The sequence below is a fragment of the Echeneis naucrates genome, chromosome 12 (assembly GCF_900963305.1).
Source record: "Echeneis naucrates chromosome 12, fEcheNa1.1, whole genome shotgun sequence".
Lineage (NCBI taxonomy): Eukaryota > Metazoa > Chordata > Actinopteri > Carangiformes > Echeneidae > Echeneis > Echeneis naucrates.
The window spans coordinates 1,747,573-1,769,629 of record NC_042522.1 but is presented as its reverse complement, the minus strand read 5'-3'; the positions used below and the strand labels follow the sequence as shown (position 1 = coordinate 1,769,629).

The following is a 22,057-nucleotide window of genomic DNA, read 5'->3' as shown; positions in this document are numbered from 1 at the left end:
TACAAAAGATGCCAAACTGTTTAATTATATTGTCGTTTGCCCTCAAAAGTTGTTTAAAACTTTATGACACTCTTTGTGGTTTAATTTATGTGCGCAAATGTTTAGCAGACAGAATCCCACGGTCACAGTACTGAATGAGGGTCATCTTACTGGGAAGCATGCAATAGCAGCTTGTGTTTAAATGAACTTCAAACCAGAGTATTTAAATACCAAATAAGAGTCAAGAAACAGATGATGCTTGGAAAAATCTCAAGTAATCTTTTCAGAGCAAACATCTTTAGTGGTCAGATAAATACACATAATTCTGGCAGATTATAAAAGGAAGACATTAGAAAAGAAATTCTGTATTTATAGAGGATGAAAGTCTCAAGTTTCCTAGTTCACATATTGTAACTTTTACATGATAAAGCCAAATGCCACATGTGTTCCTGGTTTCAGTTTCAGACATAAGACACTTGGTGATATTAACATTTTTACATCAGAACTGATACAATTATATACATTATTTTACAAACATTTTAAATGGGCTCAGAATACCTTAAGACCGGTTGCTATTTAAGGCAATTCAGAACAAAGGAAAGACAAGAAGAGAAGACTACAATCAAACCAAGAAATCAAAAGAGACATTTTCCTTCGTAATTTTCTATGGAGTATGACAATGTTTATGATGACATGAACTGTTCCCATTACAAGTAACCAAAAAGCTAAAGTCCAGCTTAAGCTTGCATTTCATTAGACATACTGAGTCCTCTAAGTGGCATAGTAATAAAGAAATAACTGCCATTGACCTGGTCTTAATGTACAGTTGATGGTGGATGATGACAATGTTGGTAAAACATGATCGTGTTATTGGAACTTTTATCACCCCGAGCAGATGCATTTGGTTGGGCCTATTTCAGGATTTGCTTGTTAGCATTACTGTCATTGTGAATGATCAAGTAGGCTAACACAACAATAACACAATATACCTCTGTATCCCTACAGAGTAAGACAACAGATACTTTACATAAAGAAAAACACAGAGGGGAATATTCACTGGACAAATCAACATGCTTGAAATTTCGTGCAATATTGATGTAGTATCACAAAGCCTCTGTCATAGCCACTGTCTGTGAAGCTAACTTTGGACTTTAGCCACTGCTCTGAATGTGATATGAGGAGTTAAGGCACTTTCAGGGACTTTAGCAGTGCTGTCAGTAATGACAGGCCAAGCATGTATGTCTCACAATTTTCCTACTGTGTGAAGTTGGTCAACATCAAAAAAGAACGACAAAGAGCATAGTGCACAGACAAACACATCCTGGCTTTGATTAGCATTTGGTAAGAGGAGGAAATTCAGAATGTGATTTTTCATGAGCATTAGACAGTTTTACCTTTTATTAAATACAGTGTGTATGTAGGGAAATATCAAGCACTGGATTCCCCAGTGCCTCACCAAGTAGAGAGACGCATGCCATTAGGCATGTCTCTCACTGCTGCTATTGTAAAACAACGAAAATGCCCCCCAAAAAATAACAAAAATAGCACCAAAGGCTTACAACAAGGGAAGCTCCAGTTTATGGGTTGCTAAGGCCCTTCCATTAATGATGAATCAGATTTTACTTTTGCACTTCTAATAGTTATTATCTAAATACATTTTGTAAAATGCTGCAGAAACAAAGCGTAAGGCTCCCGCAGGGCTATGAGTGCCTTTGGACTTCTTATGTTTCCTATTGGTAAGTTTCTCCATGCTGTGGAACTTGAAATAATGTATTGATTAACACTCCATTCATGCAAACACAGTTTTCCAGTGCAGCAATGCAAAGAGCAAACAAAGAAAGAGAATGCAATTAACTTATTTTCAGGATATCTTCAGTAAAATTGAGATTTGATACAGGATGATGACTTCTGTGGCAATAGTCTTGTATTCGGTGAATACAACATTTCCAATACTTTAAGGGGGTTAGCATTGTGGCATAAGAAATCAGAAGGTTAGAACTGAGAAGGATGTGGACCCTGGGACTAGGGTCTTTTTCATGCATGTTCGTCCTGTGCCTGTGTGAGTTCCTGCAGGTGTCTCCAGCCTCCATCCACAGTAGAACCTTAGCTCCAAATAGCCTACAGGCATGTGTGGTTGTGAATGGTTATCTGTCTTTGCATGTCACTCTTGACTGGATTCAGTTCCCTCACAGACCAGCTCCATGAAGAAAGGATCGAAAGTTAAAAAAAAAAAAAAAAAAAAGAAGAACTTGGAGTGTACTGGATGACGTTCCCATTTAGAGGTTAGGAAAACACTAAGAAAAGCAATGCGTGACACTCTAGATACTTTATGCTGGACCTGGTCAAAGTGAAAAGGCATCTGTGGACTGCTTTTCAGTGGTCTTTCTAACCTGTCTGGGGTAATATTGAAGTGTGTTTTGTTGTATGAAATCACTTGGATCTGATCACAATCGCAGAGCCAGCCAGTAGCTAGTCAAAAGAGTTCAGTTTGTGGTCTTTCACTTGCATTAAAATGGCTCACTGGACCCAGATGAGGTATCCAAATTCAGAACACAAACCAAGGAAAGAAATGGACTGGAAACGTCACTGCTTTACTGTCTTGAACTTTGATAACTCTTTGATAATATTTCTAAATGGAGTGCAGTAGCTTAGCAAGACACATGAACAAGATACGGAAATATAAAAACAAGTTTCCTATGCAAGAGCATTTAGGTCTGAAGAGCTATTGTGAAGGGCTGTCGCACAATGGTGATAATGACCTCTCAGTAGTATGTATGAATTGTGTAGTATATATGAATACTCTTCAGTTGTTCAAATGTTATTATTAATTACTCTTTTCTCCAGCTTACTCCACTGATCAACTAAATTTGAGAAATAAAATTAAAAACCTTTTACAATGAGAGGGGACAGAGCCTGGCACTGCTCATATTTAACAATTCGTAATATGTGGGTTTAACTTAAATATTAATTCAACACTGACTGACTACTGTCATTATTTTGTGCAGACATCAACACTGTCAGCAGGTTGATTTTTGCTTTCCTCAAAACCTCAACAAACATTTAATCTTTGATATAATTGCGAATATTCAATCCAATTGAAACCAAAGTCATTTTCTAATACTGTTGTTACAAAGTGAGATTTGATTTGTATTGAATATTGTACATAAACATTATATGGGTTTCACTATGTGTGAATCAAAGTACTTTGAAGATTTAAAAGAATATGAAATCACAATCACTTTTCCAATGCAGGAATTAGGATGAGTTTTTGCTACTCTGTGAATCACACAATTACATCACATATAAGTTTACACAGCAGTTAGGAAAGGCAAAGAACAAAGGAAGCAGGTCACTTTTCCTGTGCAAGTTCAGCAGCATAAGTATATTGCCACCACATGGATATCGCCTTGAGACCTGGCAATTCATTTTTGTCCTCTGTAGTGGACATTAGCTTTTGCTTGATTCCTCTAATACTTTTGGATGTACCTGACACACACAGTTGTGCAGAGATTTCCTCTTTGCATGCTTAAATGTTTTATGTTTGACATCAGTAATGTCCTGTTGTCCACTCGAGTGCATGTGTTATAACATTTTAATAAAGTTAAGTTGAAAAATATATTTTATTTTTAAATGTGTTCTTTACAACCCCCACACTTAATTTATCCCAAAAAGTCTAAATGAAAACATTTTTTCCCCCAGAGTCTCAGGAGGCTGTGTGGGTTTTTGGTTTCTGTTTTTTTTGCTATTTCAGACTACAAGACATGCAAAAGATACCATTCTGTCAGCAAAGAATTGGCGACACCAGACGGAAACTGTTGTGTTCAAAGCAAACCTTCCCTCCCTGACAAATGGAATGACCTATGAAGACTTTGTTGCAAATTTTAAAACTGCTATAACATATAAAAAATGCACCTTCAAACTTGTATCCATTTTGCTCAAAAAAAAAAAAAAAAAAAAAAAAGGCATGACACATAATCACACTGGTAATGACAAAATATAACATGTAAATATGATGTGGGTATAAGTTGTGCCTTTTTGTGTTGCTGGAACTGTTTGACTGGAGGTGAGACCTGACCTCTGAGCTGAGTCTCTGTGCCATCATTCACTGTCCGGCTCCTTGAGCTCCGATGATGGACTCTCTCTGGCTGGCAAGAGGTCGTAGTGACATGGGATGTGGCTGTTCTTTGGTAGATCATACGGATCCTGACCAAACTGTATGTCACTGTTGCCATCTCCAGTGGGAGGGTCGGTGCTTATAGTTGGCTCTGAAATCAAAGAAATGCAAGGTAGAAGATATTAAATGTAGCAACTTTTCAAGAATGTTTAAATTTTTCATTTATGAAAAACACCATATTTTTGTTTTTGGCTTTCATCAACAGCTGACAAAACTGTGTGGCTCCTGCTTTAACACTGTACAGTGGGTTTAGTAAAAGTTATATATTAAAGGCTTTACTTTATGAGGAGTAGATCAATTCAAAGTGAGTTACGGAATTTAAGATACGTTTCTAAGCTGCTTAAGAATAGCTTGTTAACACATTTTGTGCATTTTTTTTTTTTTGGAAAGAGTGGTTTACAAAAAGGTTCAGAGTTTGTTTCCTTGTTGAAATAGTTTAAGAGGTTCTCAGTACAATGTTTGTAAGCTTGAGTCCTTCCTCATGTTTAAAAAGGCAACCACTGGCCACTTGCCACATGTAAGCTGACACGGCACAATATTTAGTTTTGGTGAAATATTGTCCCAAAATTATTTCCACTACTGAAAGCACTTTCTTGTTTAAAAAGCTTTCAACAAAAATGAGACCAGAGCACAAGCTGACTGATCAGTGGGGCCACTGGCCCAAATCCTGTTCAGCAACTGAACATTTGTGTGACCTTCGTTGAATCCAACAATGAATTTCTTTCCACTTGGACTGCCTCTGGCTGGTGGACCTTCAAAACAGCCAGTTCACCATTAACCCAATACTGGTTTTACCAAGGCATGGTGGTTAGCGATGCTGCCTAAAAACAAGAAGGTCATGGGTTCGGTCCCCAAGCCTGGGGCCTTTCTTTTTGGAGTCTGTGTAGTTTTTTCCCACCATCCAAAGACATCATGTTTGGGTTAAATGGTGACGCTAAAGTGTCTGTAGGTCTGAGTGTGAGTGTCAGTGGTTGTTAGTCTCTGTCTGTCTCTGTGTGTTGGCCCCTTGATGAGCTGGGATTGGCTCCAGTGCCCCCCACAACTTGGAGAATGATAAGTGGTAGAAAATGAATGAGTGAATGGTTTTATCAAGACGAGAACCCTACCAGCTGCTTAAGGGCTCCAGCTATGAGTTGGTTTTCTTCTCCTCCATGTGTCAGTTCCACCATATTTCCTTAATGATGTCTACAGCAATATATTACCAGCTTTCTAACTATCAGTAACGGCGATCATTCACAAATTTCAATATAACCTTGCCATGTTTTTCTATAGACCACTCAGAGTAACAATAAAACACATGCCATCTAGAAGGCCTCACCGACTTCATAGACATTTCGGTTATTGTCGGGGTTGCTGTTGCTGATCTCAGTGTACGGAGAATCCCGTCTGGCCGGCGACTTCATTTCCACGTAGCCACACTCTGTATTTTTGACTGAAAGTAGAGGAGGATCCTTTATCGTGGCATATGGGTTTTCAGAGCTGTTGAGAGAACAGGAACTGGCGTGATAGGGCGCACCCTTCGCAAGATCTGGATGATATAGACAGAGGAACTAGTGAGAAGTGAAAACAACAATAAACTGTAGCTGTAATGAACTGTGTTCAGCATTTATTGGTATAACCCCAGAACATACCTCGTAATGACTTCCCCATATATCTTCTATCAATCCCGTAGGCTCCTGGTATGAAAAAAAAAAAAAGCAAAGTAGGCCAAATGCTTAAAGGGGAGGGGTAGTTTCTGAACAGGGATGGGCAACTACTTGGGGTCACAGGCTATTGGTGGGCCCCCTGGGACCAAAAACTTTAACGTTTAACTTTTAAACATAAATGTGCACAAACTGATAACATTGGAAATGATGACATAATCACACCAGGTCCTTCCCTAATTGGGTCTTATCAGCCTCGATTACCAATGGTGAAAGTAACAAGGAGAAACAAGCGTAACTGACTTTGTTATTTGCAAGCATCTGATGTTGTGTTACATTCTGCATTGCATTTATCACTACATCATGTGTGTGTTAGCATGGATACAGATTGTTGCATTTTAAAATTCTGGTTTAAGATTAGAGTAGTGTGGAAATATCCTTAAGTCTTTAGAATTTGTGGTAACTACTTCTATGGAAAAATGAATAAATATTTGCTCAGGGGCCATTGTTGTTCAGGATGAAAAATCACAAAAGGAGCTTCATGAGAAGAAATTCAGTTGTGAGATGTGAGATGCTATTATGCTAGATGCTTCTTAAATGTCCTAAAGAAAGTTATGCACATCTTTATAAATGAACAACTGCAATTGCAATAGGGAGAATGGAGAATCCACAGAGCAGCGTATACCATCACAGGAGGTTTATGACACCCCAGTGTAGCTTTTAAGTCCAAAAATACACAAAGGTTCAAACTTGCAGCACTATTTTTAACACGTGAGTACACATTACTCTGCAATGTATTTCATGACTCACCCATTTCAGTGAAGCATTCCCCCTGTTTCCAGTCAGCAGGTAGGGTGCCAGTGTGGTCAACAAGAGGACCCCCTTTCCTCTGATCCACATTCTTCAAGTTCACAAACAAATGGTTGTTCTTCTGAAAATGCATCATGGCATAAAATTCAAGGGACCCTATCAGTTGTTCAAATCTCCCTTGTTTATTAACAGACACACTGTAGACTGATACTCTGCCTCTATTAGCCTCTCTATACAGTCTAACTTCATACCTTTCCATAAGGACCATTGATAACTCGTTGGGGGGTGATGCACTGGGTCAGAGTGTGGTAGCTGGGGTTGGAGAAGTAGCTGCTGGGATGGGGTTCGCATGTTGGGGGATGAGCGTCTGAAAAATGAAAAGGTGAAAAGATCTGATTAGGATTATTTCAGTCATCGACCAATTTTTCATGGTATTAGCACAAAGGCAAAACCCTTTCAATCTATGCTAAACAGATCAAGAATCAAGAGGATCATGCAGTAAACCATGTTACCATGATTTCAGTTTCAATATATAATGCAAATTATAGTTACAATAGTGCTTATCAAATCACAATTCCTTGATTTCACACATTGTATATCCTTGTTTACTGTATTTACCCCTGCATCATACCTGTGATGGTGTAATCAGCAGTCACCCTCATGGCAGGATTGTAGCTGACAGCCGGCATGGTGGGCTCTTTGCCCTTCTGCTTGTTCCTGTAGATGATGAGGAGGAGTAGGAGGAAGATCAAAAGAAGTACCAGGACAATGATCCCTGCGATGGCTCCAATCTGGTAGGTGTCCACTGGCATAGCTGCACTGGTCAGACTGTTGAGGCTGCCCACGACCACCCCAGCTGCAGACAAGAGGAGGAGGGATCATTATCAATCAATCAATCTTTATTTATAAAGTACTTATCGTACATAAATGTAGCACAATGTGCTTTACATGGTTAAAAGGAATGCCCGTCCCACCCACCCCCCAGCTGCCTAGACCCCCACATACACAGTCATGATGTAGACATAAAAACATTTGGCAGAGCGCAGAGTGACCAGGTGAGGAAACACTATCACAGGGAGCCATCTGCACCGGGAGCTGATCACAGCCTGTGGCCACCAGGACACCAACATGGGCAGATAGTGGGGCCCACACCACCGCCAAGAAGGAAGAGTGCAGACCCCCCTAACCCAGCTGAAGCAACCAACGAGGCAGTGCCAGCACAGCCAGGGCCAATCACAGCAGCCCAGTGCAGGGGGTCCCCACTGAGGAAACACTGGAGTTAAAAACTAAAAATAAAAAATATAAACAAAAAAAGAATAACATAAAACATCAATAAAAGACCAAGAATGACATTAAAACCTCAGTGAAAGATTAAAAATGACACAAAAAAATCTGTAAAAGACTATTAATTATGTTAAAACCTATGTAAAAGTGTCAATGACAGTAAAATGTAAGTACACTAAAAAATATTAGTTAAAAATTTGTTAAAACCTGATTAAACAGATAGGTCTTGAGAATTTATATTCTCTGCAGCCCTCAGGTCCTCCAGCAGGCCAATCCACAGACAGGGGCCATAATACTGGAAATATGCCTCCCTTTGAGCATGTGTTCTAACTTTAGGAATAATCAAAAGGCCATTGCCAGAGGACCTCAGGGTCTGCTAGGGTTCGTAGCATACAAGCAATTCTGTAAGATAAGAAGGTCCAAGACCAGTAAGACATTTAAAAACCATTAAAACAACCTTAAAATCAATCAATGAAAGACGCGGGGAGCCAATGGAGAAATAGGCTTTTATGTTTTTGATTGGTTCTATTAGCAACAGTTTTTTGTATTTCAGTTGATCTTCTGTTTTTTTTCTTTCTGCCCATGTAAACTCAGCATCAAAGTCAAGCCTGAAATGTGACCCTGCTTAGAAAAAATAAATATAGGTTGATGATAATGATGATGACCTTGGTCACAGCGAGCTCCCTTCCAGCCTGGGCTGCAATAACATGTTCCAGTCATGTGATCACAGGTGGAGTTGTTGAGACAGTCACAGACCCGACGGCAGCCATAACCGTAGGAACCAGGCGGACACTCTGGAAATGAAAGGGTTGATGGTTTCAGTAAAAAGTGGCCATACCATGAAGCGGGAAAGTGGGTGAAGCTCACTGAAAGAAACTTAAAAACACAGAAGTTAAAACGAAAGACATAACGGAGAGTTTGGGATCCAGTGTTATCATTATATATGACAAATAAAAATGTCTACATAGCCTTTTATACATGTGGAACAAACACACACATCATGTGCTCCTAACTTACAGGACCCACTGCGCACATTACACATTTCCTTCAGTTTTACCCTAAACCTGAAACAGTTTGTACTCTAAAACAACTTCTTAAAGCTCAAGAAAGAAAGAACTCCATTTGACAGTGTAACATACTTTGTTCACAGTGACGTCCCATGAAGCCTGTACGACAGGTACACTGTCCTGAGATGTGGTCACAGTCAGCTCCGTTCCTGCACTGACAAGTCTGAGAACACTCCTTTCCATAGAAACCTAGAGGGCAGCCTGCGAGGAAATTTTCATACATCAGTGACTGTCTTTTTTTTATCATAAGGCTGTAATTCAATTTAGGATTAAAATTAACCTCTTGCAGCAATTATGTGTGTGTGTGAGAGAGGAACTAACGCTGTGTACAGTAAAGGCCGGTCCATCCTGGGGTGCACTTGCACTCTCCATCATAAGCACTGCAGTACGCTCCATTGTGACAGTTACATGTGCAGATGCAGTTAGGTCCCCACTGACCAGGTGGACATGCTGCAGCATAGACAACATAAGGCCTCTGTTCATTAAATGTAAAAACTCAGTAATATCACTAAGAGTGCAAACACACAGACAAATAAGCTAATTCTGTATAGTAATACTGTGTGATTATATATCTGAAACTGGTCAAAATTAAAACTATTTTTTTAACTCACGCTGCGAGCAGTCGCTGCCAATCCACCCTGGATAACACTGACAGGAGCCATCGATGGGGTTACAGGTTGCATTGTTGGTACAGCTGCAGCTCCAGATACAGTTCTTCCCAAAGCGGCCACTGGGACACACTGCAAATAAGATGTGTGTGTGTTAGTCCATCATGTTTTACTTCTTATCTTATATGTCATCCACAGTTGTTGTTGATGTTCACTGTGGCAATCTTATTTTATTAAATGTGTTACATCATCTGATCAATGGATCTGATTGGTTCAGACAATTATGGGATACAAAGCTCTGCAGTATATGGGCTATATTAATGGTGTCAGTCTTCAGGCACAGATGCTGAGAGAGAAATGTGGAGTTCCTTAAAACAGATCTTCAGTTGTTTAACATGGTTGAATGTGCCGCAGTGCTCACCCTCGTTACACAGCGTCCCCTTGAATCCTGGCAGACAGTCACACTGTCCTGTGATGTGGTGACATGGCCCATTACTGTGAGCACATTGTGGACAGGTCTGACTGCAGCGGTGACCAAAGTAACCCGGAGAACAGACTGCAGATGAACCACAAATACAATTAAATATGATTCACGCAGAGAATCGCTGATTATACATTCACAACTAAAAGATTGGATCAAGGGAGTGAAAGAATGGAGACGAGACAGTAGCAGCTCCGTCGTCATTAATGGATGTCAAGAACATATTACTTTACTGCTCACCCAAACGACCTACCTGAGAATTGTTTATAACCTGTCAACTCGTTCCCAAATGTCAGCCATTGACAATAATATGTAGTCCTGAAAACAGATAAGCTAAAGAGCAGACCCTAAGGGATCATGTGGGATCAGGTGGGGTCTGGTGGGGTCTGGTGGGGTCTGGTGGGGTCTGGTGGGGTCAGGTTGGGTCAGGTTGGGTCTGATTGGATCAGATCGGGTCTGGTTGGGTCAGGTGGGGTCTGGTGGGGCCAGGTTGGGTCTGGTTGGGTCAGGTGGCGTCTGGTGGGGTCAGGTTGGGTCTGGTTGGATCAGATCGGGTCTGGTTCGGTCAGGTGGGGTCTGGTGGGGTCAGGTTGGTCTGATGGGGTCAGGTCAGGTCTTGTTGGGTCAGGTGGGGTCTGGTGGGGTCAGGTCAGGCCTGGTTGGGTAAGGTGGGGTCTGGTGGGGTCTGGTGGGGTCAAGTTGGTCTGGTGGGGTCAGGTCGGGTCTTGTTGGATCAGGTTAGTCTGGTCGGGTCAGGTGGGATCATGTTGGTTCAGAATGGGTCTGCAGCTTCTCTTGTTCTCCAGCTACATGCTTTACTTCTGTAACCTTCTGGTACAAGTACAAAGAAAAAAGCCTTTCCAATGCTGGTCTTTCCTCCACCTTACACTATAGTCTGACTTCCATCCCTGAGGGATTAAAACCTTCCAAACTGATGACTGATGACTAAACAGCAGAGTGTGGTGCTGGTGTAGTACTTACTCCTCTGGCAGGTGGTCCCTCTGTATCCTGGAGCACACTCACATGTTCCTTCATCTGGAGAGCAGGATGCTCCGTTCTTGCAATTGCAGGGGAGGGAGCAGTTTGGGCCCCAGTGGCCCTCTGCACAAACACTGTCACAATGGATACCTGTTCACACACACACACAAATACATCTGGGTTTTATTATATTCTATGTCTCTGTTGCATAGTGTCTAGTGCAAGAGCTGTATCTGGTTAGCTGCTCACATACACAGCCTTACTAATAATATGTATGAGCCAATATAATAATGTTAACAATAATAATAATATGCTTGTCCGGGGCCTTTATTGTCTACATAAATGCTATATACTGTATGTCCATTTACTGACCTAGTCTCTAGTCTCTGTAAACCTGCTTACAGAGCAACCTGCCAACCTGTTAAGTCAAGAAAATTAATTTTCCTACAAGTGTGTCACAAGTGTTACATGTGGTTGCAATCTCTGTATTGAAGATTGACCCCACTAACTGTGGACCATGTATTCAAAATAAAGATATTAATAGAAACTATTTGCTTTTCTTGAGTAGTAATTCAAAGATCTAATCTTTTTCCATTTTACATCAATGGATTTTGTGAAAAGGTTTGCACTTTATATATTTTGTGTCATACTTTTGTTCATATACAGTGCTCCTCAATGGCTGATTATGATTATGCCCCACATATTTTAAAATACCTGCTTCAAAACCAACAAACAAACAAACAAAAAAAAAACAACTCACCAGTCCACCCAGCCAGACAGCGGCAGTGTCCAGTTGAGTGGTGGCATCCATCAGCATGACTGCAGTCACAGCGCTCTTTACACTCAAGACCGTAGGTCCCATCCTATGGAACATGAACAGTAACACAACGTGCAGCATTTATTTAGAGCAACCTTTCAATCATGTTATAGAGTTAAACTGTATAAGATGAACTGCACCCTTTGTTAACATCGGTAGCCTCACAGTAACCACAGTAAGTCATACAATTCCAATTTGTTCTCATAAACTTGTTAATGCTTGTTTAGGTATATAGGATTTGTACAGGCTGTAAAAACTAAGGAATACGGGAGATCAGGTTATGATTGTATATATAAAACAAAGGTACTGTGAAAACCAATGAAATATATTGGAAAAATGTTTTTTACAGGGAGAAAATATACAAAAGCAACCCCGGGGCCGCAAACCAGTACCGGTCCGTGGGTCCTTTGAACTGGGCTGCACAGAAAGAATAAATTACTTACATTATTTATGTTTTATTTATTATCTGAATCTGAACTATTTTTTATTTTGAAAAATTACTGGATTTTCTCTGTTACATCCGTCTATGACTCACTCTTGACGCATGTCAAAACCCTTGTCTTGGTCACGTGATACCTTCACGCTAAAATTAAACCCACAAGCTAGCGAAATGATTAAAAAAGGAACATTTCTTTGTGAAGGGGAAAAGGCCCATTGAGGAGACAGAATAGCCTGGGACTTCCATGAAAAATAAAGCTGCATTTAGGTTCGGGGTTAGGGGGCAGAGAGGATGTTACTCATGTTATGTTGTTGGTGCGATGTTACAAGAACGCTGCTAATAAAGTTGCATAAGAGTGCACAGTGGATTCACATTTATTATGCAATTTAGAAAATAGTTCAGTTTTTATGCTGATCATATCAATTTATTTTGTTGCATTTATCCACCACACCTTAAAAACTGGTCTGTGGAAATCTTGTCTTGGTCTAAAACATGGATTTTCAGTGGATTAGAGCTGTGATTTCCTCACTTCCCTTGAGGGCAAAATGATTATTTGTGCCCTTGGATCTTCTCACCTGGCAGTGGAGCTCACATTTGTCTCCTCTCCAACCGGGTGCACAGGTACAGTGACCGTCCAGGGCATTACACGAGCCTCCATTCCCACACTTACAGGTGAGGTTACAGCTCAGACCCCACGTACCACTGGGACAGTTGATGGAGCAGTCCACCCCATGCCAGCCTGATTGAAGACAGTCAATAGAATTCAGTGGCCATCAACATAATCATCATTAAGAATGACTCACTCATTTCCCAAAGAGATATATTTCCTTGAGAACATGTCATGTCATGCCATTTAGACCATCTTCATGTGATATACAATTTGCATTTTTAAAGGTCCATATAGTCTAAAGGTATAGGTTAAAGTTTCATACAGCCTAAACATAGACTTCTATACAGAATTCAATTCATTATTCATATGATATTTATTTATTCAGTATTGAATTCTAATGCAAAGAGGAACAATGACAACCTGGCAGTCCTGTGGTTGGACCTTACAAATCCTATGGGACGGTCACAGGTTTAGAGAGGACCCAAGAGGAGCACAACAGCAGTAGCATACATATAAAAAAGTCTTTATTCATATCCTCACAGCAACTGATTAACGCGCCACAAGAATTTTCTCAATGTTCAGAGTTAAGTTGTTGTCCCTGCTGGGATGAGAACACAGTTCTCTGGAGTGACAGACAGTGATAATACCGCTAAGCCACAGGGAAGGCTGGCTGCAGCGGCAACAGGAACAGAGCCTCAAAAGAGATAGCATGCAATTCCTCCCAGGAGTGACCAGAACCAGGAGACACACAGGCAGAGCTCACAGTCAGGAGCAGAAGGCAGGTCAGGTTTCCACAGCAGAGACAAGGAGATGTGGTCAGGGACAGGCAGAGTCGATATCAGGAGATCAGTCAGGAAAAGATCTGGCAGCATCTGTGAGGATCTGGGCTGTTGAAAATACTGGCTGGCTAGTGAGTGGAGAGGAGCTTCAGCTGGAGACCAGGTGCAGGAGATTGTGACTGATGAGGTGGTGAGACAGGTGGTGAGTGAATGTGGGTTGAGTCTGACAGGAACTATACCACACAAGCTGTTGAAGGTAACGCTAAGGCCCTCCCATGTCCCAGAGCGATCCCAGAAGCTTCTAGAGCATAATTTTGAAAACATCCACATGCGGTTCAGCTGTAGAAACTTCACCACCAACTGCCAGAGACTGGAGATTGGTATCATCACAGGCTGTACGATCTCCATGATCCTGTTTTCTGCGACAATTTACCTTCTTGTTAAGTCAGCAGGGAAACTGCACCAGAGTGCAGTGCTGTCATGGATGATTGCACTATTACAGCAAAATCAGTACCTGAGGGGAGATGGATCTTGAAGGTCCCGGTTGAACTACCCAACTGGGCAAAAATGGAGTTCAAAATGGAAAGGTCCAGAGGCTTGCTACTGAGGAAGGGACCGATACAAGGGCAGTGTTGTTTTAAGATTAAAAATACCATCATCCCAACAGTTCAGGAGATGCTGATTAAGAGCTTTGGGAAGTAGTACAGGGCAGACTTCAACGATAAGCAGAGTGTGAGAGAGACGCTGATCCAAACACACACTTGGGTGAAATCTCTGGAGAGGAGCAGCTTATGTGGTAATTATTAGACCTGGGGCTACCAGCACGGGGTGCTGCCCAGACTGCTCTGGCTTCATTTATGAGGTACCTATCTCCACCGTGGAGAAGCTGGAGAGGAAGATTAACACCTACCGGAGGAGATGGCTGGGTGTGCCAAGAAGCCTTTCGTCCATTGGGCTGTACAACAAAGAGCACAAGCTGCAGCTGCCAGTATCAGCAATATAGGAGTATAAAGCATGAAAGACACGTCAGGCTATGATGATGTGGAACAGCAGGGATGAGAGGGTATACCAGGTAGGAATTGTTGGCAAGTTTGCAAGTGGTCAGCCAACAGAGCTCTGACGGATGTGGATAAGGGGCTGCAGCATGCCAACATTGTTGGGTCGGTAGCCCTGGGCAGGCTTTGACTGGGTTACTCTACATGAGCAAGCTGGAACAAAGCAGACCCAACAGAGCAGTGGCGTATGGTGCAGAAGGAGGTCACAAGACAGAGGAGGAAACCTGCCATGTAAAGGCTGTAGCCATGAGAAAACAGGGCAGCTGGACAAAGTTGGAGGGAGGACAAGGAAGGCACTGACTTGGCAGGACACCTGGAGCATGGAAGGACATTGGATAAAGTTCTTGTTGTGTTCTGTCTAAGATGTCCTGCCTACTCCATCGACCTCCATGCATGGGGAGTGGCAGAGCGCCCCAAATGTAAGCTTTGTAGAAAGCTAGCAAACCTTGAGCATGTCCTCTCATCAGGCTTGTCAAACTTGGCAGATTTTTATTGCATCAAGACAAGATACTAGTGCAGTTGGAAGATGGTGTGGGACAGGCATGGAAAAAATAGAAACGGCATCTGCCAAATGGACTCCACTTCGTCCCGTTTGCCAGGTCAGGAAAGAACGCTACAGCAGGAGGACAGAAGGAACAAAGTGATCCTGCCCTCAGCAAACAACCGGGTGATACGAGCAGACCTGAAAAAGTGGCTCAAATTCTCAAATGAAATAGCCCAGAACAGCCAGCCTCAGACAAGATAATGTTCTCTGGTCTGGTGGTATCAAACAGGTGGTGCTCATGGAATAAACTTGCACATTGGATGAAAGCCTTGGATCCTACCCATGGAGGTCAACTGCAGGAGCAGTCACTATGAAGAAACCTTTGGCTTCTGGAGACTGAAGGGGTGATCCCTGTGGATGTGGATACAGCGGGAGATGTGGTGGCAGAGCCAACCAGCTGAAGGGCCAGCTTAGAGTTGGGTGGTGGTCAGCAGGGGCAGATCCAGGAGCTGCTGTTGAGCTCCCCTTCCCCCACGTGTTGTAGGATTAAATCAACGAAACACCAGTGAAAGGGGAGGACCACCTGAGGACCTGCTGTATCCACCCAACTCTCTTGCCCAGTGGAGTCACACGGCCAAGTACTCCAAGCAGTGCCTTGACGGAAGGAGGAAAAGAGAGAGCGATGCCGCTGGCCCACAGACGGCGCAGGGCAGGGTACCTGTAAAGATGGACCAGGTGCAATGTCCCATTGTATTTTGCTATATACAGTATATAATATTATCCGCAGTAATAGTATATCCATTCCTCTTTTCTCCTGTACTCACCTGGTTTGCAGGAGCAGGATCCATCTACAGGTGAACACTGAGCTTTGTTCTTACAGTTACAGCTGGAGGAGCACTTCACTCCATGTGTTCCCACTGGGCAGGGGACCGAACAGTTGGGGCCCTGTGAAGGCCGATAGATAGCATGCATGCTTTAGACATACAGCATTAATAAAGCAATGAAAACATGTGGTCAGATTATCTACTGTGTTTGATTCCATTTGAGCCATTTTGTTCCACAACTGCATCACTTTCTTCAGTTATGATTTAAAGAGTCATTACTTTCTTATTTATAACCACCAGTCTCCAGTGGACATCAGGCTTTATTAGTGTGCCATGTGTGACACCACTGACTTCTTTACTGCCTGTGATTGGGCAACCCTCGCCATGAAACTATATTGTGTACTGCTGACCAGTGGCAGGACTGGAGGTAGTGATGAATTGTGGAGCAGTCAGTATTTGTAAACAATGTCGCACAAAATGTGGGTCTTACTTTCAGGGGAGAGACATTAAGTAATTTACAATTGTTTATATAATTTTAGAAGAACAGCGTGGAGCTTTTTAAAAAAGTATGTAGCAGCTGAGCTTCACAACTTAGATTCTGACAAAGTCCAAGCTGGGTTCTTTTTAGTTTTGGTAAAACATTTTTACCAAAGTTAAACTGAAGGTTGACAGGTGAGCTCTGATGGCTTGGTTAGAAAACTTACCGTGAATCCTGGAGCACACATACACTCGCCTGTCACACTGTGGCAGTCAGCCCCGTTCTGGCACTGGCACACTTGCTGGCAGGACTCGCCATAAAATCCTGGTGTGCATGTTTCATCGCAGTAGAGGCCGGACCAACCTGGCTGACATGTACACTCCCCTGACATAGCATGACAGCTGCAAGAAAGAAAGGGTCATAGCGTGATTACGGATGTACTTTGTTCTTGTTTTGTGTGTATGTCTAAATCAGATTTGATTAAAGATCCATGTGGGCTTTGATTATAAATCTGGTATTGGGTCTGTATTAATACAATGAAAGTATCAAAGTATTCAGTCCAGAGAAATGCTCACAGTCTGTATTGGGAAATTTGAGATGAAAATGAAGCTGATGTTGTTGATACAGAGGGACAGAAAGCCTGAGATGTTTTTCAGTCTGGACCAGCAGAGGGGTGATTATCCACAGTACGACAGGTGGAATATGCCTGTGTTTGTTAGTTATTGCATTTGACAGACAGCTGCTGACACTGACCTGGCACAGCAGTCCCATTCAGGAGCAGCACAACAGCCGTCACACATGCAGCCTGCCAGTTGTGTTGGGCCTAACCGATTGCTGATCAGCTGTTTACATGCTGAATCACACCAATATGAACAGTCTTTTTTCTGACATTTGTTAGCTCTTCATTTTGACATTAATATTTTGGGATTCTTTTGTTTAGAAATGGCGGCATGACGGCATAATGGTCAGCACTCTTGCCTCACAGCAAGAAGGTCGCGGGTTTGATTTGCAGGCCTGTGGTCTTTCTGTGTGGACTTTGCATGTTCTCGCTATGCCACGTGCATGGGTTTCCTCCTACAGTCCAAAGACATGCATATCTAAGTAGTCATAGGTGGTCATAGGTTTGAGTGTGATTGGTTGTTCATCTCTATGTGTTGACCCTGCAATGGACTGGCAACGTGTCCAGGCAATATTCCATCCTTGCCTGAAATGTTGGCCGGGATTGGCTCCAGCAACCCCTGTGACCCTTTTGGATAAGCGGTAGAAAATTAGTGTTGGCACGCTGGTATAGTGGTTAGCACTGTGGTTTCACAGCAAAAGGCTTCGGGGTCTGTCTGTGTAGGTTAGGATTAAAGTTGGTTTTCCTCTGGGTTCTCCTGCATCCTCCCACAGTCCAAAGACATGCAGGTTAAAATACCTGTAGCAGTGAATGCCTAGTTTTCTCAGCCCTGTGACAGGCTGGTAACCTGTCCAGAGTTTAAACTTTCCTCCACCAATGTCAGCTTACCATCCTATAATCATCATCATCATACCTACATGGATTCTACTTCCTCATTCAGACACATGGTTGTTACATTCTGGACTATAGGGTTAGGGTCACGGTTCTTATTGTAAAAGGGAAACACTAAACAGTTGACTTCATACCTTTTTGTGTTTTGGGGAGAGCATGGACACTTCTTGTCACACTGCAGGCCATAGTGCCACTCAGGACACAGTCGGACATCACAGATCTCCCCCGTGTATCCAGGCTCACACAAACAAACTCCATTAGTGTGGTAGCACTTGCTGTTGTTCTTACAGAGACATGTCTTTGTACAGCCGGCACCGTAAGTACCAACTGGACACTCATCTTGGCACCTGTTCACACAAGAGAAACAGCCATTAGTTTTGATAAACATTCATATTACACTTTCAGAAGATTGTATTCACAATAGGGCATCACAGCAGCATAGTGGTTAGTGCTGTTGCCCCACAATAAGAAGATCGCAGATTTGGTTCCCTGGTCCTGGGCCTTTCTGTGCAGAGTTTCCATGTTCTCCCCATGCCTGCATGGGTTTCCTCCCACCGTCCAAAGACATCATGTTTGGGTTAACTGATGACTCTAAATTGTCCGTAGGTCTGAGTGTGAGTGTGCGTGGTTGTTGGTCTCTGTCTCTGTGTGTTGGCCCTGTGATGGACTGGTGACCTGTCCAGGGTGATCCTGCCCTCACCCAGTGTGAGCTGGGATTGGCTCCAGCACCCCCAATGACCCGGAAACGGATAAGTGGTAGAAAATGAATGAATGATAAGGCTTTGCCGTATGCTGCATTTACAGTGGCAGACTGAAAACAACTGAGTCTCAAAATTATACTTAACATACAATATTCATATATCAGAACATACACCTGGAAGTGCACTTTATGGTCATGTGTGAGAAGTGTATAAATAATGTATGTGTGTAGGTTTGGATTGTATGTATGCCTACATAAATATGCATGACAATGAGATAACATCATATACTATATATAATGTGCTATAATGATATAAATAAATAGTTTAAGGTAAAGTTCTGGTCATATTGTTTTTGCAAGTCAACACACTTTACATATTTTACACAACGCATTTAAATTTACTGTAGTGTCATTGAATTGCTTGTCGTATAAAGACTTCAAGACATAAAAAAAGAAGTGTACAGTGACCATCCATCCATCATCTACAGGGTTTGCAGGATTGTAGGCAGAGTAAACTCTGGCCTGGTCATCAGTCTGTCCTACCATTCCCACTCTACAGCTATGGGAAATTCAGCATCACCAGTCCATCCAAATGTGCAGGTATTTCGACTCTGAGAGGAAGTGAGAGTAACTGGGTGGAACCCAGGCAGGCATGGGGATAACATTTTCATGCAGAAAGCCCCCAGAAAGAAACAACACCTTTCTTTTTGGGATGCTGCAATGTTGAGAAAATATGTCTATTACAGGTTACCCTCTTCTTTATTGTGTTTTGTAATGTCAAGATATCTGGTTCCAAGGGCACCTTAGTGCAGCACACATCACCTGGTACCAGCTAAGTGAAACTGTGGCCAAATCAAAAAAGATATGCAGAGTCAAGGTAAGTCAGTACATGCTGTGCATGAAGGCTATAAGATACATGAGTTGAGTTAAGTGTCCATTCACTACTTTATACTGTAGAAAAGGCTTCGGTTTATGCAGCATACTGGGACATTCACTCAGTTGATCCATGACTACAGGACAAATGTATATCAACCCAACCTCCAAAGCTGCATTCAAAACCAAATGTGTGGATCCATTCTGATCATTCACAGAGAAAAAGAAAGAATCTGGACAGTTACTACGACATATTTCATATTTTATAAATTCCACCCAGCTGTACATTTCAGTTTCAAATGCTGTTCAATATATCATCCACAACTTCCACAGCACTTCACCACACATGCCCACCTCCACCCCGAATCCCTTCTGGTCCTTTAATGGTTTCCAGTGGGTTTGGGTGTGCCATGGCCATCCCAGTTCCAAGCAGTGCTGCAGTGTAATGTTTGGCTTTCCTAAAACCCTTATTTACTCATAAAATTGCACTTGGAAGCTCTATTCCTGACTCGTCACTGGTCTGCATAAGTATATGGTACATGCTCTCTGATATTGGTAATTATATGGCCTAGAGTCCCATGTGGTGCTCTGCTCAGATCTGTCTATGAAAAGCACTCACTGTGTTTCCTGGTTGTGTTCTCTCCTCTCTCACTGGAGGATGTGGAGTAGTGAGGCGCATCCACATGATTACAATGATTTTTTTTAAGCAGACTTGATTTCTGTCTTTCTATTTTCTTATATTTATTTATTTATTTAATCTGGAGGCCCTTTTCTTGATGGAATGTGGACCATTGTGAGATTTTTGCTTCACATGGCTTTATTTTATCAGAGTGAAGTTGAGTGGGTTTTATAAGAAATAAAAACATGTTTTATCATGTAATTGTCCTGCTAATTGCAGTGTTTCTACACACCCTGCCTCTTCTGTGTGATTGTTTATGGAGTGCTGGAGGATTGAGACCTAAATCTGGTTGTATTTTAGCTCCTCTGGTTTTCTCGTCCCAAGGTCAATGGGTTTTTTTTAATTAGTTTTAGGTTAGATGACAGACATAAGGTCTGTGCACATTAAACCTCAGTAAAGCTTTTCCATCTGTTAGAAAAGGCAGAGGTGGTCAGGGACATTAAATGTCAATAAGCTCAACATGAAAATCGATCCACTCACCAGTCCCAAATTTACAGCCTGGTTATGTTTATACAAACTGTTACTAACTTAGTCAGAGGTCAGAGCTGAATCAAAGTAAAGAGAGAAGTTAAGTGGTGAACACTGAAGTCATGTGGCTGTGGTGTTGTTGGTTTATACAGTGCCAGTCAAAAGTTTGGACACACTTTTGTATTCATTACAATGGGAAAGTGTGTCCAAACTTTTGATTAGTTTGGCTGAACATTAGTTTTGTACTTCTGCTGAGAGAACCAAATTGGTCACTCTCATAAAATGTTGTAGTTTCAACAATAATAAGAACAATGCCATAGACTTTTTGTGGACAAGGCTGATGCTAATTCTGCCAGCAGGAGATTAGTGGACACAGTTTTAGTCATTGGCTTCCTCCATCTCATTGGATGTGCCAATATGAGGCTGAATCGCAAACCTATTGTAAAAATAAATGATGAACAAGTATTTCACTGTGTTCATATCAACCTGATGTCAAATGCAATGGAACACTTGGACAGAGACCAAAATGTTCAAATGCCAAGCATGACAGAAAAACACACACACACACACACACAAATACTGCGGACATTGCCGCAACATATATTATCATAAAATAATGGAGGAGCAGTTCTTACCGTTCTCCTGTGTATCCAGGGGTGCAAAGACACTGTCCAGTGGACAAGACACAAAAGCCGTTGTTGTGACACTGACATTCCTGGGAGCAGTTTTGTCCAAATCTCCCCTCTGGACATGGCTGGCCACACACTGTACCCTACATAGCAAAGACAACAGGAATACACTCAGAGTAGCTCAACTGTTTATCATGGTTATTCTTCATATAGCTGGCACGTGCCTTTGTGCTTTTCTGGTTTGTGTGTGATTTAGAAGAGGAAATTATCAAGTCATCAACTATTACCAGCTTATCAATCAAATTAACTTAGTCCTGTAATATACTGTATATATTGTGCCACTCGTAAAATAATCATTGTGCGCGTATACAACAACCAGCCATTCTTCTTTACAGTTCATGTAAACATTAGTGGGATGTACCATCCATCCTGCTGGGCAGGAGCATTCTCCAGTCACATGGTGACACACTCCTCCGTTCTGACAAGGACATCTCTCTTCACACTGCTGCCCATGTTTACCGGGAGGACAGAGATCTTCACAGCTTAGGAATGAAGAGAAAGAAAACACAATGAGGTTCATATCAGTACACTGTCAAAGGTTACTAATTTCCAAGCATTTTGACTGTGAATGTAGCTGTTGGAATGAGCTTGAGGCTCAGTCGTGAAACTTGCTGAAAAGCATCATGTG

At 42.0% G+C, this 22,057-nt stretch overlaps 1 protein-coding gene across 2 annotated transcripts in view; it reads right to left on the bottom strand.

Moving 5' to 3' along the window:
* Nucleotides 1-3,974: 3,974 nt before the first annotated feature.
* megf10 (multiple EGF-like-domains 10) overlaps nt 3,975-22,057 on the bottom strand; it is a 42,797-nt gene continuing 24,714 nt past the window's right edge. The window contains exons 7-25 of one of the 2 annotated variants that reach the window (XM_029515311.1): nt 21,791-21,911; nt 21,376-21,512; nt 18,155-18,367; nt 16,737-16,911; nt 16,033-16,153; nt 12,856-13,019; nt 11,785-11,887; nt 11,028-11,174; nt 9,987-10,121; nt 9,569-9,697; nt 9,279-9,407; nt 9,030-9,158; nt 8,556-8,684; nt 7,238-7,462; nt 6,858-6,973; nt 6,607-6,727; nt 5,785-5,829; nt 5,472-5,681; nt 3,975-4,244 (exon numbers count right to left, since the gene is read on the bottom strand). In XM_029515311.1, coding sequence (XP_029371171.1) covers nt 4,078-4,244; nt 5,472-5,681; nt 5,785-5,829; nt 6,607-6,727; nt 6,858-6,973; nt 7,238-7,462; nt 8,556-8,684; nt 9,030-9,158; nt 9,279-9,407; nt 9,569-9,697; nt 9,987-10,121; nt 11,028-11,174; nt 11,785-11,887; nt 12,856-13,019; nt 16,033-16,153; nt 16,737-16,911; nt 18,155-18,367; nt 21,376-21,512; nt 21,791-21,911 — 2,716 coding nt within the window. In that variant the 3' untranslated portion in view covers nt 3,975-4,077. The remainder of the gene's footprint in view (nt 4,245-5,471; nt 5,682-5,784; nt 5,830-6,606; nt 6,728-6,857; nt 6,974-7,237; nt 7,463-8,555; nt 8,685-9,029; nt 9,159-9,278; nt 9,408-9,568; nt 9,698-9,986; nt 10,122-11,027; nt 11,175-11,784; nt 11,888-12,855; nt 13,020-16,032; nt 16,154-16,736; nt 16,912-18,154; nt 18,368-21,375; nt 21,513-21,790; nt 21,912-22,057) is intronic. The other variant, XM_029515312.1, reaches the window with a different exon arrangement.